This window comes from Sorex araneus, chromosome 3, assembly GCF_027595985.1.
Source record: "Sorex araneus isolate mSorAra2 chromosome 3, mSorAra2.pri, whole genome shotgun sequence".
Classification (NCBI taxonomy): Eukaryota; Metazoa; Chordata; class Mammalia; order Eulipotyphla; family Soricidae; genus Sorex; species Sorex araneus.
In genome coordinates this window covers 157,492,432-157,520,043 of record NC_073304.1, presented here as the reverse complement: position 1 = coordinate 157,520,043, position 27,612 = coordinate 157,492,432, and the positions used below count along the sequence as shown (strand labels likewise).

Here is a 27,612-nt window from a genome sequence, read left to right as displayed (position 1 = left end):
ACCCTGCAATGGCATATGAGATCATGGTTGTGACGGATGAACAGCCAAGGCCTGGGCGACCCAGACGAAGCTCTTCTGAGGCCGGTGCTGTCTCACGGCCCCCGGAAACAGGGCCAACCCTGCCGCCCTGCCTTTCCAGCAGAGCAGCCCCCAGCACAGATCCAACGGGCCAAGCTGTGTTCCAATGAAACTTTATTTACAAAACGGGGGTGTCGGCCTGGGCGGAGGAGACCTGCTCAGGGCGGCTTGGGCCAACATGGACCCCTCGGCCGCCCATGCCCCACATTTGGGGGCCAGCAGATACAAGCCAGCTCAGAGCCGACCCAAATCTCACAGCTTCCCCATCAGCCAAACTCAGGGAGACACTCACTGTCTCTTGCTCCTGTTGGCGGAAGGATATTTGTGTGTGTGTGTGTCTGTGTGTGTGTGTGTGTGTGTGTGTTGGGGGGTGCTAGAGTCCAGCTTCCCACTGATAAAAATGTGCAACAAGTTCTTTAAAAAAATAAGTTACATAAAAACCTCTGGACAGGACAACTCCTGCCCAGACCACTGGTCCCCAGGAAGCCTGGGAGCGACAGTGCTCTGTGCCACTGTCCACCTCGCCCACCGCTCACACTTCGGGTGGGCTGGGACAGCCTGGGTGCCCTACACGGCCCGTCCTGGCATGGCAGCAGAGTCCCGGCCACTGCCAACACACGGGCTCCTGGGCGGGCAGGGACCCCATCCTCTTGCTGGGCCCCTCGGGCAGGCTCGTGCGCTCGGTCACTGCTGCTCGGGCGCCTGTTTCGGAGACGGGGCCGTTGTCACCACCACAGTGGAGACGGCTTTGGAGCCCGCCGCCGTGCCCTGCTGCAGGTGGGCTGCGGGGACGGTCTGGATGCGTACCTAGAGGCAGGGAGAGCGGGCGGGGTCACTGCAGTCAGTTCGTGGCGGCCCAGGGCGGGGCGGGAGGGGCAGGGGGGCGGCCTCACCTGGGTGGCCTGGCCTTGCTGCTGTAGCTGCTGCAGCTGCTGCGCCGTGAGGAAGCTGACGGGCTTGTTGCCCGCAATGAACTTGGTCCCCGCGGGCATAGTGGTGAGGATGATGTTGCGGCCCAGGCCGCCGAGGCTGCAAGGGGAGGCAGTGAGAAGGGCAGCACTGGGCAGGGGCAGGGACAGGGGCAGAGGCAGGGACGGGGCTTGGACAGGGCAAGGACAGGGCAGAGGCAGGGACGGGGCAAGGACAGGGCAGAGGCAGGGACACAGGCAGGGACACAGGCACGGCCGCCAGCAGGGAAGGCCACTATTCTTCCCTGCACAGGGGCCTCCTGGGGCGGGAGGGGCAGCCCTCGGGCCCTAAACTCCTGGCATCACCGCTGCCCCCATGGGCACCCACCACCCACACCACGCAGGGCGCCAGACTCTGAGCCCTGCTGGCAAGCACCGCCTGCAAAGTCCCAGTGTGTGATGGCACGTACTTGGCGCCGAGGTTGCCCTTGATGAGGGGGGCTGTGACCACACTCTTGCCCTTCATGGGCTGGCTGATGACCGAGAGTGGCACCGTGATCCGCGTCGGCACCTTCCCCTGTGGACAGAAACAGTGGCCTGGGCTTGGGACAGCAGAGGGGCCCCCGAACATGGTCGGGGGAGAGAGCAAAGAGGGGCTCGGCTCGTCCACTCTTTCCAGGTGTCAGTGGGCTGTTTCCATTTGTCCCCACAGAGCTGTCTGCCCAGGGAGGGGAGATGTGGAGGGGGCGACACAGCTGCCTGGAGAGGCCCTCGGAGCTCCCGCGGCAGCACCCATCTCCCGTTCCTGGCCTGGGGACCCCGGGCAGTCTGCACCCTGGGAACAGGCCCGGCCGCAGGGAACTTTCTGCCCCTCCCAGAGATAAGAGAGGTCAGTTCAGGGGCAGGCGCAGAAGCGCGGGCAGGCGGAACGGCTGGCCCTAGCCAGGGGGTGCTGGCCTAGAGCGTGGAGTCTGCTGCTCCGGTCACGGTCTAGGTCCAGAGCCATGGTTGGCAGCATGGCCAGAGACACGTCTTCGCCTCCGGGGCAAGCTCGTGACCCAGGCCGGAAGCAACCAAATGCCCCCAGCCCCCAGCCCAGTGGCCAGGCAGACACCGACTTGGAGCACAGCCCCGCCAGCCACCACTTCCCTGCGTGAGCAGAAAGACCAGCGTGGGACGCCCACACGTGTCCCCCGTGTCCCCTCCGGTGAGACCCTGGGTCAGTATTTTCCCTTCTGTGGCTCCAGTCCCAGGCAGAGCTTTCGCGGCTCTCACCAGTGTCCTCCTTCCTCTGTCTTTCTGGCTTTTAGCCAAACTGGCTACAAAGCTTGCACAGAAAGGCCTTGGAGAGCTCCAAGGCCTGATGTGAGCCCCAGGTCAACCCCAGCACCGCCGGGGCACCCCACCCCTGAGCACCTAGAATCTCCGCCCCACGGGGGGTGGCCCCAAAGCCAAAAGGAAAAAGAAAAATAGAACCATGTACATGTATATTCTGCAGCCCCCACCCTGCCCCCCCAATAGTGTTCCTCATTTAGGGGACAAGGCACACGTGTGCACCCCAAAACACCCACGCTGAGCCTGGGCACTGCTTGAGACAGGGTCTCGCGGGGACATGAACGATGCTAAAGACTTGGAAAAGGAGAAGGCGGAATCTCTCCTTCACGCGACTTATCAATTTCACTTCTTTTGAAACCTTCTCTGAAGAGGAAGGCTGGGGCCAGCTGGAACACCCAGTGCTCTGCAGGCAGGGGCCCGGCTCCCCACGGCTCTACGAGGAAGCCTGAGCACCCCCAGGAGGAGCAACTGCCGGGACCTAGCCGGGGGCAGCCCCCAAGCGCTGCCGGGTTTGATCTGCCCTCCCCACCAAATAGAAACAGTCAAGGGCAGTAATCTTTAGGACCCTGGGCTGAGAGAAGTGCGAGAGCCAGGCGCAGGGACTATAAGCGGCGAGGCCGAGCGTGCAGGCAGGCAGACTCGCTGGTGTCGGCGGGGGCTCTGATCCATGGGCTGCTGGAGGGGCCCTCGCAGAAACACTCGTGGTCTCAGCCAGACCCGGCCAGGCGGGCCTGAGTCCAGCAGCTGCCCTCGGGGCCGCCACGGCCAGGGAAGTCACCATCCACCCAGGCCCTAGGTAAGCCTGCGAGCTCGGGTGAAGGTCACTGGGGGAGCCAGGGTGGGGCGAGGCTCTCTCCACCCCGAGGACATGCTTAGGAACAAAACCAGGAGGACCAAGGCCAAAATGGCCGGAATGAGCTGGACCCAAGAAGGGCTGACCCCACGAAGGGTGGACACCACAGCAGGGGCTGCCGGCCCCATGATGGGGGAGCCGGGGAGAGCAAGATGCCATGTCGACCCGACTTCCGGCCTGGGTCCCGAGCCAGGACACAGCCCGCGCACTCGCGAGGCCACACCCTCTCAGCAGAGAAGCCCTCCTGGGCCCCGGAGATGGAGAAGCATGGGGGCCTCGGTCTCCATGCCCACCCAGAGCAGCTGCCAGCTCCGAGCTCGAGTGTGCGAGACGCCCTGCGCCGTCCCCCCATGTGCACGTTACTCACAGCCTGTGATGTGGACACGACCGTGTTGCTGACGGGGACCTGGCGGACCGCGGGGGCTCCCGGCCCGATGCTGATGGGGGTGCTGGCTGCCCCCGAAGCCACGGCCACAGTCTTGGACACAGTGGCGTTCACGCTGGGCAAGGACACAGCCGACGAATGCACAGTCCCAGAGGCACTGGCCACTGAGGAGCCCGGCTTGGCATGGGCGGCCACCGTGATGGTCTGGCCCGCCTTGGGGGGCACCACGCCCAGGCCCTGCACGATGCGGATGGTGGCGGCGGGCTTGGAGTCCGACGCAGCAACCACCGTATTTTTCCCCTTCTGCTCTGCCACACTCACACCAAGGGCAGGCATCAGGCGGAATGCGGAGCTTGAAGGGTCAGCAGGCTTGAGGTCAGGCGTCACCTTGACCACGGTGGTACCTGTTGGAGTGGATGGAGGGGCACTGGCTGAACCGGCCTTGCCGGGGCTGTCCGCTGCGTGGACGTGCAGGGTGGCAGAGATGCCTTTGCCCACAGTGCCACTTCCTGTCCCGAAGAGGTCCTGGGTCAGTTTGACTGTGGTGACCTGGGACTTAGCCAGCGTGGCCATCATGTCCGGAGTGATCCGTAGAACCGTCTGGCCCTTGGCGTCGGTGCTGATGGAAGAGGGCGGCAGACGCAACACGTCCTTACCCTGGATGCGGAAGTTAGTGGCCGTGAGCGGAATGCTGCTGCCCGCCTGGGCCTTCACACCAAGCTGCCCAGTGATTGCCACCTGGAGGGAGAGACACACCCACGTGTGGACTCGCTGGCCCGCGCCTGCTGCCACCGAGCAGACCTTTGCCCCCGGGATGGGCCCTCCCTGTCATCCAGTCCGAGTCATTCAGCAAGTGGGCTGCAGTCCCCAGCAACGCCAACAGTGTGACAAATCCAGGCACAGTCTCTCGGGGTTCCAACAGCCGTCACCGCCCATTGTGGCTCTCCTCCCCAACTCTCGGGCGCTGCAACCTCTGATTCAGACCGAGACCGGGACTTCAATACACATCCCTGATCCAGTGAGGCACTGAATAAAGGCTGGAGTGATAGTCCAGCAGGGAGGGCGCTGTCTTGCACACAGCCGACCTGGGTTCAATCCCCAGCATCCCTTGTGGGCCCCCGAGCACAACCAGAAGAGATCCCTCAGTATCACCGTATGGCCCAGAAGACATAAAAAGGAAGAAAAGAAGGAAAGAAGGAAGGAAGGGGGGGAGGGAGGGAGGGAGGAAAGGAGGGGAAAGAGACACAGGAGAGAGGAGAAAGGAGAGAGATAGGAGTGGAGAAAGAAGAGAGGGAGAGAGAGAACCACAGCACACCAAGAGTCAGCTCCAAATGTACCTGCAGTGCACTCGCGCCTTCCCCACTGCCTCAGACGTCTGCCTAGTGCCCATGTGGGAGACCGTGGCAGGGCATGAGGGTCACCAGCACCAGCTGTTGCCCTGGGGACATGCACCTTTGCTAAGGCGCCTTCCCCGCGTGAGCAGATGCCGGGCTCCCAGTCCACCCTGCCTGCCTACGCAGACGCAGACACAGGCCGGGTGCCCAGCACGGACGGGACCAACCCCTGAACAACAGCGCCAGGAGCCGCAGTGAGTACTGGGAAACCATCACGACCACAAGCAGACATGCTGGCACGCGCCCCAGGCCTTAAGTGGGCCAAGCAAGTGCAGGACCCTGGGTCCGGCCGGTCTAGTCCCCACAAACACAGGCTCCTCCACTCGTTGCCAGCTGTGGTCCCAAACTGAACCAAAACAAAACACAAACCAAAAATGAAAAAAAAAAAACACAACACCCAAAACCAACCCCCCCCACAACAGCCAACAAGACCCAACCTGGCCCAATCCCCCGCTGGGCCCTGCAGCCCCATTCTCTCCTGTTCACTGGAGCAGCAATGCCCGGAATATCTCTGCTGCGGGGCCCATCCTCTCCCACGCCGGGTGTCAGGCAGAAGCCCAGAGCTGTGCCCGTATCTGAGGCGTCCCCCGTGCCCAGGGGCCTCCTGGCGTCAGACCCAGCCCTGCAACACTTCTCCTCCCGGGCAGCATCACCACGCCTAACTCCCCCCTCACTCAAAAGCCAAGGCACAGCCACCCTCCACTCCCTGGCTGAGTCCAGACCAAACCACTGGAAACCTCGCCTGTACGCTCTCCTCAGGCCTGTCCCCGGCCACTTACCTGGACAGTGCTCCAACCCCTCCAGGGTCACAGCAGGTCTCGAGACTATCCGCTCCAAGGGCTCATTACAGGAAAAGGCCGTGCCCCCATCAGCCCCTCACTTCCGGAAGGAAAGCGCAGAGGCCCGAGAGCCCCCATTCGTGGTGTGTGTCCCTGAGGACAGAGCCCCGGCACCACCTTATGTGATCCCTCCCCCGGACCCAAACCAAAGTACCACCATGCTGACACAAGACCTCACCCTGCCGCACGCCTGCACACTTCCTCCCCCTCACCTCATCTGGCTGCATCTCTGCAGCGCCATCAAACATCTGACCGATTCATCTTCTCCTGCCTTGCCACCCCAGCGGCCCCCGGCCAAGCCTCAGGGCCCACCTGGGAAGCATCCGTCTGTCCCCGGCTCTGAGGACACGAGTCGCATGGACAGTGGAAGGCACCAGTGTCAGATGCCACAGAGCCTGGACAGCTGTGACAGCGCACCGAGAGCTCAGTGATCGTTAGACAGGGCTGGGGAGGAATGGCCCGAGCTGGGGCCCAGCACGCCTGTCAGGAGGGGGCTCGGGCTCCCACACAGCATGCACCAGCCGGGGGCAGCCCTGGGCACCACCAAGTGTGCCCACACACAAAGCACCCCCGAACCGCGCCAGCGTCACTGTAGTTTACACGGTCCCGCTTCCTCCTCACGCGTGACCCGGGGGTATGCGCACGCCAGGCCCCGTGCTGGGAGGGTAAGAGTGTTAGCCGGGCGATGACCGCAGCCCCTGTCAGTGACAACGTGACCTCCCTCCAGGTAGGTTGGGCAGCCAGCTCACGGACACACGAGGACGAATCAAGGAAAACGGGAATGCCAATGAAGCGGGTCAAGTTTAACCTGGGAGTGTTAACTGGAGCCAGGAATATGCACCCCTGCAGACTGCCGTGCCACCGGATACGGGAAAGGCAGGAGCCCCCATCCCCGCACCCAGCATCTGGAGCCCGCACCCACCTGCTTGATGATGTTCTGGCCCGTGACATTCTGAATGACAGCCGCCGTGGACGCACTCGGGGCAGATGTCCCCGGCCCGCTCGTGGCGGGCTTGCTGGCGGGGCTGGCGGTGCTGACAGGAAGGCTCGTCACCGTGAGCGCAGGCCCAGGCCGCTGCCCGCTGGCCGATGCCGCCGGGGCCTTGACCGGAACCGTGGCCATGACTGTCTAGGTCAGAGCACAAGGCCAGGAGCCAGGTTAGACACGGGGACAGGACACAGCTTGCGGCCTCCTGTCTGCGCACAATGTGGGAATTTTCAGGAGCTTTCACGTTTCACTCCTTGCTTCCCTCCACCGGGGCAAGGACAAAGTTCACACATCGCAGAGTCAACAGAACGAGGCCCGTGCCTGGGGCAGGGGCTGGAGACTCAGACCCTCCCTGGGGGCTTGGGCCTGCCCCCCTCCCCCAGTTCCGTGTGGACCTTGGCCACCTGCCACTAGAGGCAGCGCCGGACCGAGGCCGCCTGCCAAGCTCCGTGTGGCCCACTTACCTGGGGGACGACTTTGGTCTGCGTGGTGGTGGCAGTGGGGGTCCGGATCTGGGGCGCGGGGGGCATCGGCGGCAGTGCCTGCGTGGGCCCCGCCGAGGGCTGTGGCGTGGCAGGGAGGCTGGGCTGGGCCACCACGCGCACCTGAGGCAGCCCAGCCGGACCCGAGTGGCCGACGACGCGGGCCGCTGTCTGCGAGGCGGGCGGGGTCTGGCTGGCCGTCGGGGAGAGCATGGCTCCGAGCTGCGGCATGGGCGGCGAGGACACCAGAAGGACGCTGTGACGGATGCGGGGTGTGGGGGGACAGAACCAACAGCTCAGGACGGGCGCCCCGGAGGCCGCGGCGGGCGGGGGACGGGAACGGCAGGCTCACCCTGGGCTGGACTTGGCAGGCTCCGGGCCGGGGCAGCTCTTGCTGGTGGACACCACGGGCGGAGGGGAGATGGGCGTGGCAGGCAGAGCGGGCGGGGTGGACGTCGCGGGGGTGGCTGGGGTGGGGGGCAGGCCCGAGTCGCTGAGGCTCAGCTGGCTCTGCTCGGTGGTCACACAGCCCAGCCCCTTCCCCACGTTCTCCTTGCTGCCGGCCTTCTGGAGGGGAGAGCACGGCCGGCTCAGGTGGGGGCTGGGGTGGGGCCGAGCCGCCGGACCCCCCTCCCCAGGCCGGGGGCCGGCCAAGGTCACTCACCACCTTGGACGGGGGCCTGGGCTTCTGCTGAAGGGCTTTCCTGGCCTTTGCGGCTGCAGCCTGTGCCTGATGGATCCGCTCTGCGTGGACGAGAGGTGGGCGTCAGTGCCGCGGCCACGGAGGCCCACGCGGAGCCCGGCCTGGCCCCCCGCACCCACCGAACTCCTCCTCGCTCCGGTCGCGATGCAGGTAGATCCATAGCTTGCGGCCGATGTCATACTTGACACAGGGGTCCTTCTCATAGTGGAGCCGGTCCAGCGCGCCGCTCACCACCGTGTTCACCTGTGGGGCAGGGCAGGGCGAGGAAGCCTCAGACACGGTGCAGGGACAGTCACGGACACAGAGAGCAAGTGGACGGCCCCCACCCTGGCTCCGTTTCCCGGGTGCCGCCTGGGTCTCTTTGCTCAGCTCTGTAAAATGTCTGAGACTTGGGCCAGGGCGATGTTCTGAGGGCCAGCACGGGGCGGTCCCCTGAGCACTGACAGGAGGGACCCCCATCCCAGCACCTCTGGGCATGGTCTGTCTCCCCCACCAATGTACTCTGCGGAGTTTGTGTCTGCTCATCAGTGCCCCCCGCTACCTGCGTGCTGGTGACGTCGGGGGCCAGGAACTGGGAGTCTCTCAGCAGCTCGCAGATCTCGGCGCGGGTGCCCTCACCATTCGGCAGTCGGGCCGCGGCGTCCCGGACTGTGACAGGCGCCAGAGAGGCAAACAGCCGGGAGTCAGCAGGGTCTGCACTGGGGACACGTGCTGCCCACACCCGAGCCTCTCGTCGCTGCTCTCAGACCCGCTGGAGGTGGACATGGGCCCCCGGGAGCTGGATCTTGAACAAAACCCAAGTTCTGGGCACCCCTTCCGGCACCCAGGCAGAGCTGTGCGGTGCCGAGATGTCACGCGGGGACTCAGGTGTACGTCACAAACTCCAGAAGGATGCAGAACTCCTCCCCATGCACTGCTGCTAGAATGACACGAGGGCTCGGACCCTCTGCTAGGATCCTGCTGTTGCCCAGGGCAGCACATTTCTAACTGCCCGTGTCTCGGTGTGTTGGGGACTGACTCGCTGGGGCGACTTCCTTGGGCAGCGCTGCATTTCACGTCATGCATGAGAGACGGAGTCTGGGGTTTCTCTAGAGAAACGGGGCACCAGCATGGCTGCGAGGCCTCTATGGGGCGCCACCTGAGGGCAATTCCCGCAGGACAGCAGAGGAGAGGGGCCAGAGCGACAGGACACAGCAGGGCACTGGTTGTGCCCACAGCTGACCCAGGTTTCTTCCCCGGCACCTTCTATGTCCCCTGAGCACCAGCAGTGACCTTGGACATAAAGTCAGGAGTAGCCCTGAGCACCACCAGGGTGGCCCAACTCCCCAACCCCAAAGAAGCCCGAGCCCGGATCAAGGCAGAGCACTGAGAGCCGTGCCCACTCCCCCAGCTTCCTTAAAGGTTGCCGCCTCTCCAGCCATCCTGCCTGGAGGTTGGGGGGGGAACCACAAGTCTCCCAGGGAACAGGGAGTGACGAGGGCAGGCCAGGTTCAGAGGGGGTGGGGCCGCGAGCCTACCCAGGGACAGGATGGTGACGTAGGCGGGCCGGTCGGAGCGCAGCAGCGAGTGCTCCCGAGCCTTGTTGAGCGACGTCTCCTTGTCAAACACGCCCTTCACGGGCCCCACCACCGACTCGAAGCCGTGCATGCGGAAGGTGAAGGCCTTGTGGGGCTGGCTGTAGCGGTGCCACTCCTGCAGGGACAGCGGGGTAGGGGGACATGGGCCCCGAGCTCAGAGGCATGAGGGCCGGGCAGGGACAGAGAGGGGACACGGGGCCCAGAGCTGGATGGGAGCCAGGCCCACGGTACGAAGTGTCCATCTGCCATGGGGAAGAAGCACCCCAGCTACCAGCAGAGGGACACGGAGGTGACTGTGCAAGGCTCTGCTCCGCGGGCGAGAGGCCCCGGAGTATCCCTCATTCCCTTTCTCCGCCGTGTCCACCCTCGCCCCCGGCCCAGCCAAGAGGGCGCCTCCTGCCCACCTGCTCCTGGAAGAGCCGCTTCTCCTCCCCTGTGCTGGGCCGCACCACGTAGTCGGTTCTTCTGGAACATAAAGAATGTTGGACGCAGCAGCCCTCCCCCAGCACCCACGACTGTCGCCTGAACAACACCAAAACGCGAACAAGAATCCCTTGAGGAGTCCCTGAGTCTCACGAAGGCCCAAAGTCAAGTCGACAGGCAGCCCCCACCCGGGAAGCCCCAGGCTCCCTGCACTCTGGGGTGCTGGGAGACGCAGAGGGGTCCTGCCGGTCTGCCCACGGCTGGGGCCTCATGCCGCATCAGGAAAGCGCCGGTCACGCAGACACCGGGTCTACCCACGCAGGGGAATCTCACTGAAGAACCAAACCACAGCACCAAAGCAACCAAATACTTGAGTTAATCGTAACTTTAACCTGGCGGGGTGCGGTGGACAACAAAGCTCTATACTGAAAATGACAAGATTGTGATGGATGAAAATAAAAATCAATGTTCCTGGGTTAGAACAGTACTGTCAAAATGCCCAGTATCACCCAAAGCCACGTGAAGAATCCACGGGATTTCTGTCAAAATTCTACTGGCATTTTACACAGAAATTCAAAAACAACCACAACAAGACTGGGCTGGAGAGATAGTGCAGCGGGCAGGGTACTGCCTTGCATGCGGCCAACCTGGGTGTGATCCCCAGCACCCCAGCTGGTCTCCCAAGCCCGCCAGAGTGATCCCTGAGCACAGAATCAGGAGTAAGGCCTGAGCACCGTTGGGTAGAGCCCCCCAAATCAACCAAACCAACAGTGCTGGATTCACAGCAGGCCGGCCTCATGCTGTATTACAAGGTTAGACCCCACATAACACGGCACCTGCAGGAGACACAGATGGGGCTGGGAAAGCAGCTCAGTCGGCTGAGGTCCAGGATGGAGCCCCGGGCACTACCAGGGGTGACCCCAGAGCACAGAGCCGGGAGAAGCCCCTGAGCACTGCCAGTTGTCACCCGAAATAAAAATAAAGACACACAGGTCAATGAACAGTCTGGCGAGAAACCGCCGGACACCAAGTTGGCCTGTGAGAAGGGCGCTGAGAAGACTGGACGAGCGAGGCTGGGCTCGCCCGCTGGCCGTGCTGGGAAAGCGGATCCCACGTGCCGGAGAGTAACAAGCCGATCACAGAAGCTCGGACTGCGCTGAACACTCGGCTTGGCGTGAGGGAGCTGTGAACCCGCGCCAGGCTCCGCACTGTGAAGCCCTGCTCCGCCGGGCACGGACCAGGCAGCTGCCGGCACTGCCAGGTGGGGTGCCAGAGGCTCCTAGCACTGCTGTGTGAGCACAACTCATCCAGCCCACCTGGTGGGCTACCACTGGGCTGGACCCCCAGCTCCCAGAGCACTGTTTGGGAGTTTAAAACAAATTCCAAATAGGGCTGGGGACGTGCTGGGCAGCAGAGGGCTTGCCCTGTAGGCCCGACCCCAGACAGGCAAAGGAGACTGTAAAGATCTAAAACTGGGCACCGGAGCGATAGCACAGCAGTACGGCATTTGCCTTGCATGCAGTCAACCTGAGTTCTATCCCCAGCATCCTATAGAGCCCCCATTACCGCTAGGGGTAATTCCTGGGTGCAGGGCCAGAAGTAACCCCTGAGCACCACTGGGTGTGGCCCCAAAAACTAAAAAAAAAAAAAAAAAATCTAGAACCATGTACAAGACAACGAAAGAAAAATCCCTGGTACCACCAGCCCCAGAATGCTGTCACCCTCGACAAGCCTGGAAGACACTGAGTCACAAAGGACTCGGACCAGCCACCCGGGAACACTGTCAGGGAGGATGGGAACAAAGCTAAGGGACGGCCACTGAGGCAGGGGTGCAGCCAATGGGCAGATGTCGCTCATGGGGGCGGGTTTCCAGCTCAGAGATGGGGCCGAATGCTTGGGTCAGTGAGGACAGGCCTCGGTGGTGACGCATGGCAGGTCACATCACTCCAAGGACAGGGGCACCGCTTAGGGTGGGAAACCCAAGCATGGATATTCACAGCAGAGCCAGGGCTGGGGCAGGGTATCCGGGAGACACACTCAGGACCAGAGGTCAAGGGAACAGGACGCGGAGGACCACCAGCGGGACACAGAGGGTGGGGTGAGGGCATGGCCTCGCATGCCAACAACCCGGCTCAATCCCCGGCACCATGTGTGGTCCCCTGAGCCCCACCAAGAGCAGTCCCCAAGCACAGACGCAGCACACCCCCAGATCCTCTGGGTGGGGCCCCAACACCAACGAAAGGACAGAATTCTAGCCGGGACCCTTCTCTGACCGTTGGTCACTTACCCTAACACCCCTGAATGTGGCCACACACAGGTGGCATGAGAACCGCACAGCCCGTGATGCCATGGCACAGGGACCTGAGGGAAGCGGACCCTTCGGTCTGGTGGAGGGGGCTGTGTCCCCCGAAAGCACAGGCAGGTCGGACTCGGGGCATCTGGCTCTCCCCGCCCAGACACATCAGCAAACCCTCCCCGAGGCGACCCCAGCCGGCACCGTGAGAGAATGGGGGACACTCACTCCCGGGGCATGGGGGTTGTAGCATCGGAGCTGTCCTCGTTTTCTTGCTGGAGAAAAGGAAAACAGACAGGTCAGAGGACCAAGTCCGCCTGGCCCCCTCCAGGCACCCAGAAGACGCTGGGAGGCCCCTTACACACCGCACCTTGCAGAAGGCCTGGTCTTTGGTTTCGAGCCACAGCTGGAAGAGGGCAGCGAGCTCCTTCTCATTATCCGGGGACTGGCCTGTAAGAAGGGAGTGGGCCCAGCTGGCTCAGATCCCCACCAGCACCCCCTTCTCCTTGCCTGCTGTGCCCAGGCTGGGAGCCTGCAGTAGGCCCGACCCCGGTGCCCAGACCACCAACCAGCACCATCCTATTCTGGTTTGGTTTGGGGGCCACATCCAGCGATGCTCAGCAGTTACTCCTGGCTCTGCGCGCAGGGAGCACTCCTGGCTGTCCGGGGTGACTATATGGTGTGCTGGGGACCAAACTGGGCGGCCATGTGCAAGGCAAACGCCATACCCGCTGTACCAAGGCTCTGGCCCAGCACCATCCTTCGATACTTTTCCTTTAAAACTGTATTAAAGGAAACCACCTGGGTTTGATCCCCACCATCCCCTCTGGTCCCAGCCCAGTCAGCAGTGACCCATGAGGACAGAGCAGAGTCAAATGCTGAGCACTGCTGAAATGTGGCCTCCAAGCCCAAAACAAACAGAATGTGTATCTATTTCACATGATGAGCACTTGCTTCCCAAGCGTTCCCTTGGAAAGCCTGAAGGGAAGCACGTCTTCTGGCCTGCAGACCACGGGGCCCCGGCTCCTTGCGAGCCCTGACTCCTGGATGCTATCCAAATCTTGCTGTCCACGGTCCTGCAACGCCAAGCCTGGGGCCGGCGAGACGGCTCAAAGGGCAGAGAGCATGCTCTGCATGTGGGTTCAACTCCCAGCACCGCAGGATCCCCTGGGCACTGTCAAACCATCCCAAGCACTGAGCAGAGTAACCCCCAAGCACCACAGCGTGTGGCCCCCAAGCAAACAGAGAAAGCAAAGCCCAGTTTTAGGTAAAGAGAACTTATTAGAACACTGCAAATCAGTGTCCAGTGAAAGGTCTGGTTACAGGGGATGGAGGTAATAGGACAGCAGGGAAGGTCCTTGCTTTGCACACGGCCAACCTGGGTTCGATAGCCACATCCCATATGGTCCCCTGAGCCCTGTCAGAAGCAATCTGAGTGCAGGGTGCAGAGTAAGCCCTGAGCACCGCTGGGGGTGGCCCAGTCCTCGCCCCTCAAATAAAGAGAACGGCCTGGAGACTGTAAGGGCTAAAGCTGCCAGCCACCTCACAGCCTCCCCACGGTGTGGGGGTGCCCACGCCACAGGAAGCACCCAACGGGGGCTGGGGTCCTTCGGTGGGTGAGACACGGCTGGGCGCCTTATTCACACTCTGCCAAACTGCGGAAAGGAAACTCGGAAATGAAGACGGTGTCAGCCAGGCTGGTGACAGAAGTCACTTACCGAGCAACTTCCACTGCTGGGTTTTCTCTTTGAATTCAACAAAGGGAGAGAAGCTAGACGGCACAGCTGTAAGAAACGGGTCTGATGTAAACACACCACCAGGGTCAGAGCACGCAACCTCAGTGACCGCCCTTGCCCAGCGCCAAGAAGCACCTCTGAGGCACGTACTCTGCAAAGCCATGTGGACGACCCAGCAATGCTGCCTATGACCCCAGCAGGCGAGGACATGTCTGTCCCAAGGGCTGGGCCACGGCCTGGGATGCAGGTACCCCGGGCTCCATCGCCAGCACCAAGTGGTGCCTGATCCCCATGGGGAGTGGCCACCATCCAAACATGACAACAGACAAACAGGAAGAGCGATGCTGACCCCAGAGGGGTAAAAGGGCCTCACCCCGGCTTTCTCCGGCAAGATACTGCAGGGCGGGTAGTACCAGTTCGGCCCAGTGAGGGGCTGCGGAGAACCAGCTGTTGAGTGAGCTGGCCGGAGAGGACTGCCAGTCCAGAACCCGCTCCTCCAGCTGTGGGGGCAAAGGCAGAGGTCAGGTCTCCGGCCCCACCCCACGGCGACCCCACAGAAGAGTTGGGAGGGGCCACAGCATTGTCCCCCACTCGCCTGGTCACACTGAGTCCACAGGAGACCCGGGTTCTGAGCCACAGCTTCAGGCCCTGGGCCTTAGGCCCTGCCCGCCCACAGCCCCCCACAGCGTGTCCTAGCCTGCCACCCTACGGCCACCAGCAATGAGATGCAGACTGCTGCCATATTTTCATTTCTGTCAAAGCAGCCAGCAAAAGGCTGCTACAGGTCACAAGCAGAAAACAGTGAAGCGGCCCCTGCACTTCCGGGCTACAGTGAAGGGGCCCCCCCCCCCCCGCATTTCCGGGCTACAGTAAAGGGGCTCCGCACTTCCGGTCCTGGCAGGCTGGCTGCCTGACCCACACACTCACCAGGGGAAGGCTAGCCTGTCCCTCCAGCATCAAGATCTCCAAGAGGAGAGAGAAGAAGCTGGAAGAGATTTCGTTGATTCCAAGGCCGGGCTTGAGGTCTTCCAGAGGCCTATCAGGAACAGCAGAAATAAGCCAAAGAGCCAGAGCACCGGCCTGGGCCCTCCGGGTCACCAGGCAAGTGCCCAGGCCAGCGCTCAGGACTGGGCTCCTGCCCGGGGCTCGCTTACTCCTCCTTGATGGCTGGGTCCGCCAGGGGCGAGGGTGCCTGCGACAGCGGGGCCAGCCGCTCCGGGCCACTGAGAGGCTCCGCCAGGTCCTCGACCTCGGATTTGATGATTTTTATTTTCTTCTTCTTCTTCTCCTCCTTCTCCTTTACCTTCTTTTTCAGGACAGCCAAGTCATACAGGGCTGGGAGGGAGCAGTGGGAAGGAGGGTTACAGCACACCGCATCCGCCCAGCTAACAGTTACATGCAGGAACTACTCAGAATAAGATGATTAGGCTCCTGTTTTTGTTTTGGGGCCACACCCAACAGTGCTCAGGGGTTACTCCTGGCATTGCTCAGGGGACCATACTGAATGCTGGGGATGGAACTCAGGTCAGCCTGTGCAAGGCAAGTGTCTTGCTTGATGTACTATCACTCGGGTCCCACAACCGGGCTCTTTCATAAGTGAACACTCAACCATCCACGTGTTCATCATGTACCCCGAAGTCCCTCAAAGGCCACAACAACAAAACAAAGGGCACGGCAAGAAGCTGGCGCGGCTGTACCTCTCTGCAAGCTGACTCGGCACCACACGGGGACACCCCTTACCTGCGAGAGAGCCCTTCCTGCCAGCGTTGACCCGAGTCATGATGTCACTGAGGGTCAGGTCCCCTGTCAGAAGGTCCGGGTGATCCTAGGACATTCAGAGACTCGTTAAGAAAGCCCAAAGAAGCAGCCGAGTGCAATGGCGACCGCCTCCAACAAGCCTGACATGGACGAGCAGACGCCAGGGGGACCGAGCCGGTTAGGGGGCGACCACAGGCCACAGCTCTGCAGGGAGGCATCAGGACACGCCTCCTACCCTCGGGCATCAACGCTCTGGTGCGCTGCATTTCTTAGTCCATCTGGTTCGGGGGCCACACATGGTAGTGCTCACATGCTATTTCTGGCTCTTGGCTCAGAGATCGCTCCTGGTGGGACTTGGGGAACCCTATAGGGTGCCAGAAATCGAACCCAGATCAGCCGTGTGCAAGCCCAGGACCCTGCCCATGGCATGAGCCCCCCAGCACTGCACTGCACATCTCAGAGGTGCCTGAGTCTGAACACGCTGCTACAGCTGTGCGGGCATCTGCCCAGCAACAGTTAACAGCGTATGGACAGACGCACGCTCGGCAGCACACGCTCACAGACGCCACACTGAGGTCCCCGGGGTGCGTGAGTGTCACAGTAACAGCGAAGGATGGAGCAGCACAGCCCTGACTTGGGGCTCTGCCGGGCAGGGATGGGAAGTGGGCGGAACAGGCCAGAACAGCATCGTGAGAAAGAGCAAGTTGGAGACCAGGCAAGTGTTTGTTTTCTCAAACCTCGGTGTGGTCGGGCTCCCGGGGGCCTCCCGCCATCCCCGGCCCCACCTTCCTCCCTGCCGTCTGATGAGAGCCTGTGCTGGAGCCCCTGAAGACCACTGTGCCCACCTCAGCCCCCACCCCATCTCACCGGCTGGCGTTTCCGCTTCTCGTGGTGCTTCTTCAGCATCGTCCTCAAGTCACTGTCCCCCAACTCTATTTTATCTGAGAACGAACCAGAGTATACAGACCGGGTCACTCATCATCCCCGATCCCGCAAGTCACCCACGCCCTCGCAAGCCAGTCCCTGCTCTTCTGTCCCCTATGTTCCTGCTGACCTAGGACTTGGCCACCTGCCTGTCTCAGGGACAACTCTCCGGCTTCTCCAGGGCCGGGGACAATGACCTCGGGGACCAGAGTGCTCTCCAAACCCACCCACGATGGCTCTGCACACTCTTCCTTTAGGTCCAGCCCAATGAAAAATTCCCCCAACTTCAAAAATATCCTGCAAGCTGCCATGACATGAGTTATCCCTTTCGTTTAACAAACCAGGGTCAGAGCGATAGTACAGCGGGTAGGGTGTTTGCCACCTGGGTTCAATCCCCGCAATCCCAAATGGTACCCCAAGCAGTGCCAGGAGTAATTCCTGAGTGCAGCGCCAGAAGGAATCCCTGAGCTTTGCTGGGTGTGACCCAAAAAGCAAAAAAGAAAGGGCAGTTGGCTACAAAGCTCAGGCCAAGAGCGCAGGTGTGAGGCTTCGATGCGCTGTGGTACTCGGGCCCACGAAGCTGAGGGGCTCAGGCAACACTGGGGTCAAACCCAAGACCTTGCAGGTGATCTGCCAGCGAGGAATTTCTTTGGCCCCAGATTCTACATCTCGGGGCTAGAGAGAGAACAGCAGGTAGGGCATTTGCCTTCCAAGTGGCGGACCCAGTTTTGATGTCTGGCACGCTGTACAGACCCCCAGGCCTCACCAGGAGTGACCCGAGTGCAGTCAGGAATGAGCACAGCAAGGTGAGGCCCCCCAAACATAAACAAAAGCCATGATTCTGATTCCTTCCACCCTAAAATGCTGGCTGATCTGCTCCCGGGGGAAGTATCCCCCACAAAGGCGGGTTCTTTTTTTTGAATCAAAAGAAGGGTTTATTTTTCTACCAAATCCCCAATCCATGTTCCAGCCAATGGATGAAGGGTAAATCAAACCTCAGATAGACTCTTGATAAAAACAACTGTTAACTTTCTACAGGAAAAAAAAACACAAACACCCGTCTTTTAAAGCTGCTTAGACAAGTTGAAGCAGATGAAAAAATTCACATGTTCAGTGGTCTGTGCCTTCTTCACTCAGATGCTCTCTTCCCGCTGCCTCTCCCGCGCAGACAAGGCCCTGATAGTAACTCTGCAGCGGCACCATGATGGATGGCTGGGTAACACATGATTTCAATTCGGAACGCCCCAAGCTGAAAAGATCTGTACTACGTTCAGCAAACTTCAGACAACCCCATTCACCGAGTGTGCACTGTTTGCTGGGAACAGGAGGGGCCCTGGGCAGTGCGGCTGCTGGGGAACGTTAGTGGACATGGAGGGGAGCTGGCCCCTCAAGTGGCAGGAAGATGCTAGCTGGGGAGTGAGAGACCCTATTTCTCTTCATGTATCCCACGTGGGTAGGTATGTAAACCCCGGCCCTGGGAACAGCCACGGTGTCAGTCTCATCCGACAGGTGCTATCACGGAAGGACCAAAAGCGGTTTTCAAACAGCTGTGGAATTTGCTCCACAATCCACATAGTGATGGGTCTCCAAGGAGCTCTGCGTCATGTGGCCAATGTAGGAAATCTTCACCTACGTCTGCATGAAGATTACTATGCTGTGCACCAGGAGCTCGGGCAGCGTGCACAGGAAGTACACATAGGAGTACTGTCTTCCCATCTCAGCCTTCATGGCAAAATTCACCACATGCTCGCTCCGAGCAGGAATGAGGGAGACGCTGGTGGTTGTGTGTGTGCCAACCACGGTGTTCATGTACTGGACCTGGCTGGACAGGCTGGTCAGGGCCACAGGATAGAAGTTGGAATTTCTGATTTTCAGTGTGGCCATGATGGTGAGGATTACAAGGGCGTCCTTCTTATTAAATATGACCTTCACCACTTTGATGCCGCCGTCATCCACGAAGACTGAGTGTGGGAAGAGGAAAAGCACCACCAAGCCGGAGGCCAGGAGACAGAGCAGAACTGAGAGGAGGACATACTGCTTGGTTCTCTGAGGGCGCAATCTCTGATCACTGTGTGGGATCAAAGCCACCAGTTCATTAACTTGCTCTGTGGGGATGTAGCCTGTCCCCTGGCAGGTGAGGCAGGTGGTACTGTCGCGCCCAGTGAACTCCACATAGGGAAACTGAGAAATCGCTTCTTCCTGCTCCCGTTCGGCCAGAGAATCCTCCCCGTTAGGATCTCCTTTCTTCGAGTGGAGGACGGGGGGCGATCGGAGGCAGAGTGGTGGGCCCCCATGCCGGGCCGGGTCCCCAGCTTCTGCGCTAGGGCGCCAAGGCGGGTGGGCGCATGCCGGCAGCCCCACGTTGCCTCGGGAGAAGGCACTTCATCTCCCTGCCAGGGTTCCCCGTGTCGCCTGCATCGCCCGCGTACGCGCCAGGGCCGGAGTCAAAGGCGGGTCCTTTACAACGTCCACGTGGGTCCTTGCAGAGCCCCTTTCCACACTGTGCAGGGCTCCTGACTCAAAGAAACCCCACCCGGCCCGCCCATCCAGATAGCTGGACCCCTGGGCCCAAGCCTACCAGTCCAGACCCCCGGCCCGCCCTGTGGGATCTCACCTGCAGTTTTCATGTCCGTAGTGGACAGTGTGGGCACCACCCGCAGGGGCACTGCGGGGCTGGGAGAACGCGCTGGGGAGCTGGGGAGCCACGAGCCGAGATCTTCAAAAGAAAATTTTTCTTGTAAATCCAACGTGGCTGTGAACTCCAACAGGGGAGATTGGGTAAGTGGCTGTCTGGGTCCACCAAGGCCGAGCCCCCCCACAGGAACACGGAGGGGCTTCCCCACGCACCCCACCGCCCGCCCCGTCGCACACTTGGGCCACTCAGCTGGCTCCTCAGGAAGGGGGGTTATGGAGAGAGCATGGCAGGGCGGCCAGCGCGGGCTCTGCTCTCCACCCCGACCTCCACGGGCACCCGGGGACACGCACCCTCCTCGTCCGACGACAGGGACGTGTCCCCACACTCCTCCTTCACCTCCCGCAGGACCTTCAGGTAGCGCTGCTGGGCGCGCCACTCCCGCACCTCGGGGGCGCGGGACGGTGACGCCCGCCTGTGCCGCAAGGACAGGGCCGGGCCGCTCCGCCGCGCTGTCTCCAGGAGGTCCTGGGGAGAGAGCAGACGGCACACGTCAGACCCGTCAGACCCGGCACAGCCACACAAGCACCTCCCACCTCCCAGGCGCCCAGCTGGTCCCAGTGACACAGTGACTGTGACCTGGCTGGGACCGAGGAGTGGAGCAGACCCCTGAAGACTTCAAACCGGAGCGGACAGCGCCACCGGGAGACAGCAACTGTCACTGACAACAGGCAGCCGGCACTGGGATGGCAGCCAAGCGGTACAACGGCTGGCCCACACGCGAGGCCCTGGGCACTGGCCCCAGCACCGGACACTAAGAGGGGTAAGCCGGCTGGCGGCAGCCGCGGGCAGGACCTGGCTGCTGCGGGGAATTCCCATGTGGCATCACCCACTGCCCACATGTGGGCCTTGCAAGCACCGGCCCCGCCTGGTGCAGAACGAAGCCACTGTGGCTGGTGGCTGAAAGATCGTTCTTGTTCTCTCTGTCAGCTCAAAGATCGTTCTCTCTCCCCCCTCCCTCCCCCTCCCTCCCTCTTGTGTTTTGGGCTCAAGGCTCACTCCCAGCTCTGAACTCTCAGTGATCACTCCTGACAGGGACCAGGGGCCCCTAAGAGGTGCTGGAGATCAATGCCCCCCCCCCCCCCCGCAACAAGGCCAGTGCCCCACCCGCCAGACTATCTCTCGGCCCAGATCTCCCCTGCTGTGTTCGTGTCCCAGCATCTCTAGCATCGGGGACCACCGTGGCCGGGGGCGAGCGAGTGGCGGGCGGTACTCACGCTCCGCGAGGCCAGGATCTGCTTCAGCAGCCGGTGGAAGTACTGCTGCTGCGAGGAGAGGTAGCGCTTGTACTGGGACTTGAAGCACAGCTGTCGGTACTTGACCACCTCGGGGTTAAAGTGTCCATCTGCAAAGAACAGGGTGGCTACCACATCGCCCAGCGGCTTCCCGCGTGCTCGGCGCGTGCTCAGCCCTGTGCCAAGCTGGACAGAGTTGGGGGAAGGCAGGGACCACGCATGGCTGCACGGGGCCCACAGCCAGGCCAGGGGAAGAAACAGAAAACAAAGGCGCTCCCGGGCGAGGAGCCCTGCGTTCTCTCAAGCCGACCCCAAAGACAGGAACTCGGAGCCATGGCAAAGAGCAAGCCGCGGGGCGCCGCCGTGAGGGAGCACACGTGTGTCCTCGGCCAGCAGCCCTGGCCATGGGTGAACGACGGGCGGCACCTGGGAAAGGAACGTGGAGGCTCCTTGGCACAAGGCCTTCAACTCGCTGTGACATTTACGGTTTTTCACGATGAAGCAGGGAGGGAGTGACAGAAGCCACGTGATAGTTTTTGATGAAAACGCAGAAAGAACAGCAGCGGCCACGGCCGGCTCTGAGGCCTGTGTGGCACAGCTCTCTAGGGGCACCCACTCCCTGTCCTCGTACCGCGCTGTGTGCGTGCCGCTCTGCTGTGACCGAGCCCAAGCGCCCCAATGAAGACCCCATAACTGGCACAGGGCCCCTCTCCACTGGGTCTGGGGGATGTGGTAGATGAAGACGATTATTCGATAACGGCATTCTGAGTAAGAGCCAAAAACTGTCAAAAACTGGACCGGGTAGGGTGCTTGGCTTGCACACGACCAACCCCTGTTCAATCCTCGGTAGTCCACGCGGTCCTCCGTATCCTGACAAGAGGGAAACTTGAGTGCAGTCAGGAGTAAGTCCTGAGCACTGTCAGTTGTGCCTCCCCTTCTCCCCCGCCCCCACAAAAAAAAGAAAGAAGGAAAAAAAAAATTAGTGTTTGGAGAGTGGTAAGAAAAAGGCAGAGCGGGACCCCAGCTCCAAACACAAGGCACGTGGCGGGGAATGGGACTCAAGCGACAGGGCTCGGCCGTGTGTGATCCAGAGCCTGGGCTCCCTCCTGGCTGCTCCCTGGCACCACGTGGTGCAACATGCAAAACAGCATCCCCCCAACACGCGCGCACACACACAAACTCTCCACCCCCCCACCCGCATGTGGATCCTCCATCTACTCTTCCAAGTAAAACGACTTTAACAAGGAACGGTGACTCCAGCGGGCCTAGAGGCCCATGGAGAAAAGAGGAGCGCAGACTCTCCCACGATCCATGCCGGATGGGGGCTGAGATGCCAAGGACGAATGCGCTGGTCAGAGAGACAGCCACACCGAGGAGCCTGTCTCCTGTGGCACATGCACATGCCACACGCCAACACACACACACACTAACGGTAAAGCAAAGGGCAAGTTGCCTTTTTGACGATTTTTAACCAGTAGGCACACGGGGTGCCTGCGGAATGCTGGTAATGTTTAATTCCCTGATCTGGAAAGTGGGGACACACAAGTTCCTGCCCGAACAAAACACTGATGGCTCATATGCTTCCCGTGCCAGTTGTTTATTAAAAGAAAATCAGCCACAGCAGCAAAGCATAGCAAAAACTTACTCTCCACTCAGTTGGTACCACAAAAGAAATAGAATAAAAGGAAAAAAGGAGTATCTGGGTGAAGAGATAAGACGGTGAAAGCGACAGTCATGCATGCTGCCAGCACCAGGTCGGCCTCCCCCCAACACCACCAGAGCAGCCAGCCCCACCCCCAGCCCCACCCCCACGAGGACACTCACCCCAGCGACCACTTTCAACCTCTCTCAAAAGAGACCCCTGGGTCAGGCCACGTCCTTGGTCCATCCCTCTGGGAGATGACCAATGGGTTGGACACCAACCTCAGCCCCCCCCTTTGGGAGATGACCACTGGGCCAGGCCACCCACCCCAGTCCACCCCTTTGGGAGATGACCACTGGGCTGGCCACCCACCTCGAAAGAGCTTCTGGGCGATGTGCAGAGGGTTCCCGAAGCGGAAGTTCTCCCCGCGGAAGAGAGCCAGGATGAGCTGGTTCTGCTGGTCGAGACCATCCTCGGGAAAGCGAGGCAGGAACTGCTGGAGGTGCTCCCGCTGCGCGTCACTCAGGACCTCTCGCCACGTGGACAGACTGACCACGTCAAAGAATATCTCGGGCTGGGGGAGTCCAGGAGCCACGGAGAAAGGGAAGCAAGAAAGAGAATGGCTGCTCAGAGACCGTGTGCAGGTGTGGACGTCTGACCTCTCTGCTCCCTGTGCTCTGGCTCCTAAGTCCAGCCACATGTCGGGACCCCGCTATACAACCAACACATTTCTAGTTTTGAGTCCCTTCCCCCTTCCCTCCGTTCCTCCTTCCCTTCTTCCCTTCCCTCTTCCTCCCTCCCTCCCTCCCTTCCCTCCCTTCCTTTTGGTTTTTGGATTATGCCCAAGGATGCTTAGGGGTTACTCTTGGCTTTGTACTACAGACTACTGAGTAACTTACTCCTGGCAGTGCTTGCGAGGGGACTGCATGGGATGCCAGGGACAGAACCCAGGTGACCATATGTAAGGCAAGAGCCCACCCGTTGTCCTATTGCTCAGTCTCACGTCTGTTTTTCTAAGTAAACGAAATCTTCACTTGTCTTTGAGCTTTGGCTCTCCAGACTCTGAGATTAGCGTGCAGTTGCTGTGTAGGCTTGTCTGTACTTTAACAGTGGCAACATGCTGCCCCTCAGCATACTTACATGCTATGCACACAGCAAGCACTTAATAAATGAGCCCCACCTCAGCGATGAGGATGAGCCAGGGGGGCCAGAGCCTGCAGACAGGCTGGCACCTGAAGGCACCCGAGGCGTGCCCCCAGGGCTCTCTTGCACCAGGGCTGCGCCTGGCGCTGTGCTGTGACTCCTGTCCCTGCAATACTGGGTCCATCAAACCCAGGGCCCCCCATGGGAGGGGTACACGGTCTACCTCCACCACGAGGTAATTCTACGCATAATGTAAAAAACAGCTGGTTCTTTGCTGGCAATCACTGTCGCGTTCCCAAGTTGGGAGACACACAGGACAGGGCTGACAAGTGCTCTGGCCCTGGCGAGGCCCGAGAAAGGAGAGGGGTGCGGGGTGCCCACTTACATCCTCCAGGAGGTCCTCGGGGAGGCTGACCCGCGTGCTTCCCAGGAGGCAGTCCTCCATGATGCGGGCGCCATGGCCGTCCCCACAGGGGCCCAGCTCCAGGGGGTCCGTCAGCATGTGGTCCAGGGAGTCCATTGTCTGCGCTCCACAGGCAACCTGGAAACAGCCCGATCAAGACAGAAATGCAGGGGATGTGCAGAGAAAGACGGTGCTTCAGAATCAATGTGGGCCCCGCAAACGCTCCCTCCAATTCCCTCATACCCCTGTCCCCTAACCACCAAGACTCTTCTCTTACCCTCCACCACCGCATTCTTACCAGAAAAAAAATTTTTTTCCTTTTATGGAGGTGGACTGGAGCGATAGCACAGCGGGTAGGGTGTTTGCCTTGCACGGGGCTGACTTGAGTTGGATTCCTTAATCCCTCTCAGAGAGCCCGGCAAGCTACCAAGAGTATCTCGCCCGCACAGCAGAGCCTGGCAAGTTACCCGTGGTGTATTCGATATGCAAAAAACAGTAACAAGTCTCACAATGGAGACGTTTCTAGTGCCTGCTCGAACAAATCGATGAACAACGGGATTACAGTGCTACAGTGCTATGGAGGTAGGTGCGCATCCCACCCAGCACTGCTGGGGGCTTCTTCCTGGCAGGCTTGAGGGACCCTACGCAGTGCCAGAGATGGAGCCTGGCTACACAGCGGGAAGAGCCTTCCTCACTGTCCCATCACTCTGGCCTCTCATCTGAATTTTCCAATTTTCCTTCGCAGGAATACTGAGCTGTCACTCAACCTACACACTAAACTGCCAAACGGGTAGCAATTCTCAGGCCTTCACTGCACACATGAGCAGGCCCAGGGAGATAGTACGGTAGGTAGGGGTAGGTAGGGCGCTTGCTTTGCACACGGCCAACTCAGCTTCAACTTCCGGCAACCCCTATGGGCCCTCCAAGCGTCCAGGGGTAATTCCTGAGCTCAGGGCCAGGATTTGCCTCTTAAGCCAGGATTTGCTGGGTGTGGCACCCAAACAAACACTTCACACATTAGCAAAACTAGACTTAAATACCCCATAGATCTCATCTCTGAGTGAGGTTCCCCAGGACATTCATCTCTACCGCAACACAATTTCTTTCACAGTGGCTTCCCCCCCCCCCCCAGCAGCTATTTCTTCGCTGTTCTCTTTTGCCGAAGAAAAATTAAAAATTAAAAATGTGCTGGAGCAACAGCATAGCAGGTAAGGCATTTGCCTTGCACACAGCTGACTCAGGTTCGATCCCCAGCATCCCATATGGTCCCCCGCACTGCCAGGAGTAATTCCTGAGTGCAGAGCCAGGAGTAACCCCTGTGCATCACTGGGTGTAACCCATAAAGCAATAAAAGAAAAATTTAAAATCCCACAGATGAGCAAAACTCAGACAACCAACAAGAAGTGATTTAATGAAGGCTGACCATGTGCTGAGTCTTTCCCATATCTCTAATTCTTACAACTGGGACTGGGCGGTCCCCAGGGGAACCGAGATCAACTTGCCCCGCCATGATACTCAGGTCAGACTGCAAAGCCATGTGAGCCCCACACATCATCTCTCCCCAACAGCAGCTCGGTTTAAACCATCATGAGGGAACATCAATATCCACTGAAACTCCGCAGACTCCATGCACCTGACCAGGTGGTGGATCTGACATTTATAACCTTGTAAATATTACGTTCCCCTTTCTGCTGGCAGGAAAGGAGCTCAGCGGTCAGTGCAGGCTTTGGAGAGGGAAGGAGTGATGGAGGAGAGAGGGTGTGGAATAGAGCAATCAGTATTTCTTAGTGAGCTTCATAAACGGGAAGACTGAGCTACGGTTTGAACAGTACCAACAGGGAATGTGAATTCATTCACTCTATAAACACTGGCTACACTTACTTTTTTAGTTTGGGGGCTCACCAGTGGCACTCAGGGCTTACTTTTAGCTGCACTCAAGGAATACTCCTGGAGGTTTTAGGGGGACCATCAGGATGACAGGTTGGCCGCATGCAAGGCAAGAGCCGTACCCACTGTCCTCTCTCTCCAGACCTGGCTAAATCTACTTGACCTCCAGTTTCTAATGAAGGAGGGAACACATACAACAATAAAGAAAGAGAAAGATAGATTTAAGACAGAGGATCAAACTTCAAGCCTAATTTCAGTGATGCTGGCCAAATGTTTCTTTCTCTTAAAGGAAGAGGAGCTGGCCCAGGTCTTCTCAATTGCTATTTCCTGTCTGAGAATCCTACAGTGAGTTACCAGAGGGATGAGCCCCACCATGGCAAGCAGCTGTAGAGAGGGGTCATCACTGTATCAAGGTAGCACTGTCATCCCGTTGCTCATCTATGTGCTCCATCGGGCACCAGGAACTCCCTGTAAGACCTGGTACTGTTTTTGGCATATGGAATACTCCACCGCTAGCTTCCAGGCTCTGACATGTGGGCGGGATACTCTCGGTAGCTTGCGAGGCTCTCCGAGAGGGAGGAAGGAATCGAACCCGGGTCGGCTGCGTGCAAGGCAAACGCCCTACCGGCTGTACTATCGCTCCAGGTCAGGGACGGGCTTGATGGTGAGCGCCTCAGCGATCAAGAGCAGAGAGATACATAATGCTATTCCCCAAATCACTTCAAGTTGCCAGGAAGAGATTTCCCATCAGTGTCGAGATACAAGTGAAGGACTAGCACTGGACAAAGGGGCTGCAAGTCCCCAAAGAACTGTGGCCCAACACCTTCCAGCACGTGGTAAATGACAACGTCCTGAACATTCCTGGCACCAAAACAACCGAGGCAGGTGAGGAAAGTACAGAGCTTTAAGCTTAACGCAAGCATGCACACACACACAAATGACTGCCAATTAAAAAAGGCAGTAGCAACCTGCTGCTCAGAATAAAGTCTTCTTAACTGACAGAAGAGTAACGGCCGCGGTGGCAGAGTTCTACCTCCGGCTCCTTCAACTGCGGTGGGCAACGGGCTGAACTCCCCGCTCTCCGCGGAAACCTCTGCCCTGCCCAATACCGGACCCATCCCGAAGCCCACACGGCACTGCCCCGCTGAATGCGGACTCGACCCCCACACCCGAGCTGCACAGAGCCGCCCGCGGGCCGAGCCCGGAAACGGGGCGCCCGAGCCCCGCGCCCACCTGGGCGCAGCGTCTCCCGGGAAGCTCCCGGCGGCACCAGCTGCAACCGGGGCTCCCCGCGAGCAGCCGTGAGCCCCCGCGGCCCTCCCCGACCCGTGCCCAGCCCTGACCCCCGCCCGCGCACCCACCGACGCCCGCGCTCCGCTCCCCGACGCCGCGCCCACGGCGGCCACCACAGGCCGCCGCCCCCCGGGCTCCCCGGCGCCGCTGGGAGCCCCCGCTACCCCGAGCCTGCTCTCACCCGAGCCACGGGCCCGGGTCTCCAGACCCGCAGAGCTTCTCGGCCCGCGGGCGCCCGGACGCGCTCGCTCCCGCAAGGCGTCCGGCTGCGTGCACGCTCCGGGGTCGGACGGCGGAAGGGGCGGGGCCTGCAGAGGGCCGGGGCCGGGGCCTCGGGAAGGCCGGAGCCGGGCTGCGCGGGGCGGGGTTCCAGAGGGCGGGGCCGGAGCTGCAGAGGGCTGGGCCTCGGGAAGGCCGGAGCCCGGCTGCGTGGGGCAGGGCTGCTCGGGGCGGGGCCTCGAGGGGCGGAGCCTCCCGAGGCGGGGCCAGAGGTGCCGAGGGCGGGGCCTGGAGAAGGCCAGAGCCAGGCGGCGTGAGGCGGGGTTGAGCGGGGCGGGGCTGCGCGAGGTGGGGCGAGGCTTCCAGAGGGCGGGGCCTGAGGTGAGGTGCCAGGTTCGAGGCCTGAAGGATGGAGACGGAGG

General features: G+C 60.6%; 1 protein-coding gene and 1 pseudogene across 4 annotated transcripts; both read right to left on the bottom strand.

Moving 5' to 3' along the window:
* Positions 1–175: 175 nt before the first annotated feature.
* Positions 176–27,246, bottom strand: NFRKB (nuclear factor related to kappaB binding protein). Of its 4 annotated transcripts, none has more exons than XM_055132675.1 (26): positions 27,153–27,246; positions 23,774–23,929; positions 22,618–22,819; positions 20,586–20,713; positions 19,662–19,836; positions 19,291–19,428; positions 16,620–16,693; positions 15,735–15,819; positions 15,149–15,329; positions 14,922–15,030; positions 14,368–14,494; positions 13,977–14,042; positions 12,629–12,708; positions 12,487–12,533; positions 9,947–10,007; positions 9,483–9,657; positions 8,507–8,613; positions 8,085–8,208; positions 7,927–8,006; positions 7,615–7,829; positions 7,245–7,518; positions 6,715–6,921; positions 3,542–4,297; positions 1,457–1,563; positions 972–1,107; positions 176–885 (listed from the first exon to the last, which is right to left on the bottom strand). In XM_055132675.1, the coding sequence occupies exons 2-26, from the start codon at positions 23,906–23,908 to the stop codon at positions 763–765; spliced, it is 3,912 nt and encodes a 1,303-aa protein (XP_054988650.1). In that variant the 5' UTR covers positions 23,909–23,929; positions 27,153–27,246; the 3' UTR covers positions 176–762. The 4 variants fall into 4 exon arrangements, with proteins under 4 accessions (XP_054988650.1, XP_054988653.1, XP_054988651.1 ...); XM_055132678.1 differs by having other exon boundaries at positions 3,542–4,216; XM_055132676.1 differs by having other exon boundaries at positions 9,947–10,004.
* LOC105943210 (transmembrane protein 106C-like) lies at positions 18,216–18,970 on the bottom strand (annotated as a pseudogene).
* Positions 27,247–27,612: the final 366 nt, after the last annotated feature.

What these genes read in the sequence shown, in the direction of transcription:
- NFRKB (XM_055132675.1), bottom strand. Translation starts at nt 23,908, where the DNA reads ATGGACTCCCTGGACCACATGCTGACGGACCCCCTGGAGCTGGGCCCC. An exon ending in CCAGGCCCCCGTCCAAGGTG is followed by an intron (nt 7,830 to 7,926) that starts GTGAGTGACCTT and finishes TCTCCCCTCCAG; the next exon opens with AAGGCCGGCAGCAAGGAGAA. An exon ending in AGCAAGGCCAGGCCACCCAG is followed by an intron (nt 886 to 971) that starts GTGAGGCCGCCC and finishes CCCTGCCTCTAG; the next exon opens with GTACGCATCCAGACCGTCCC.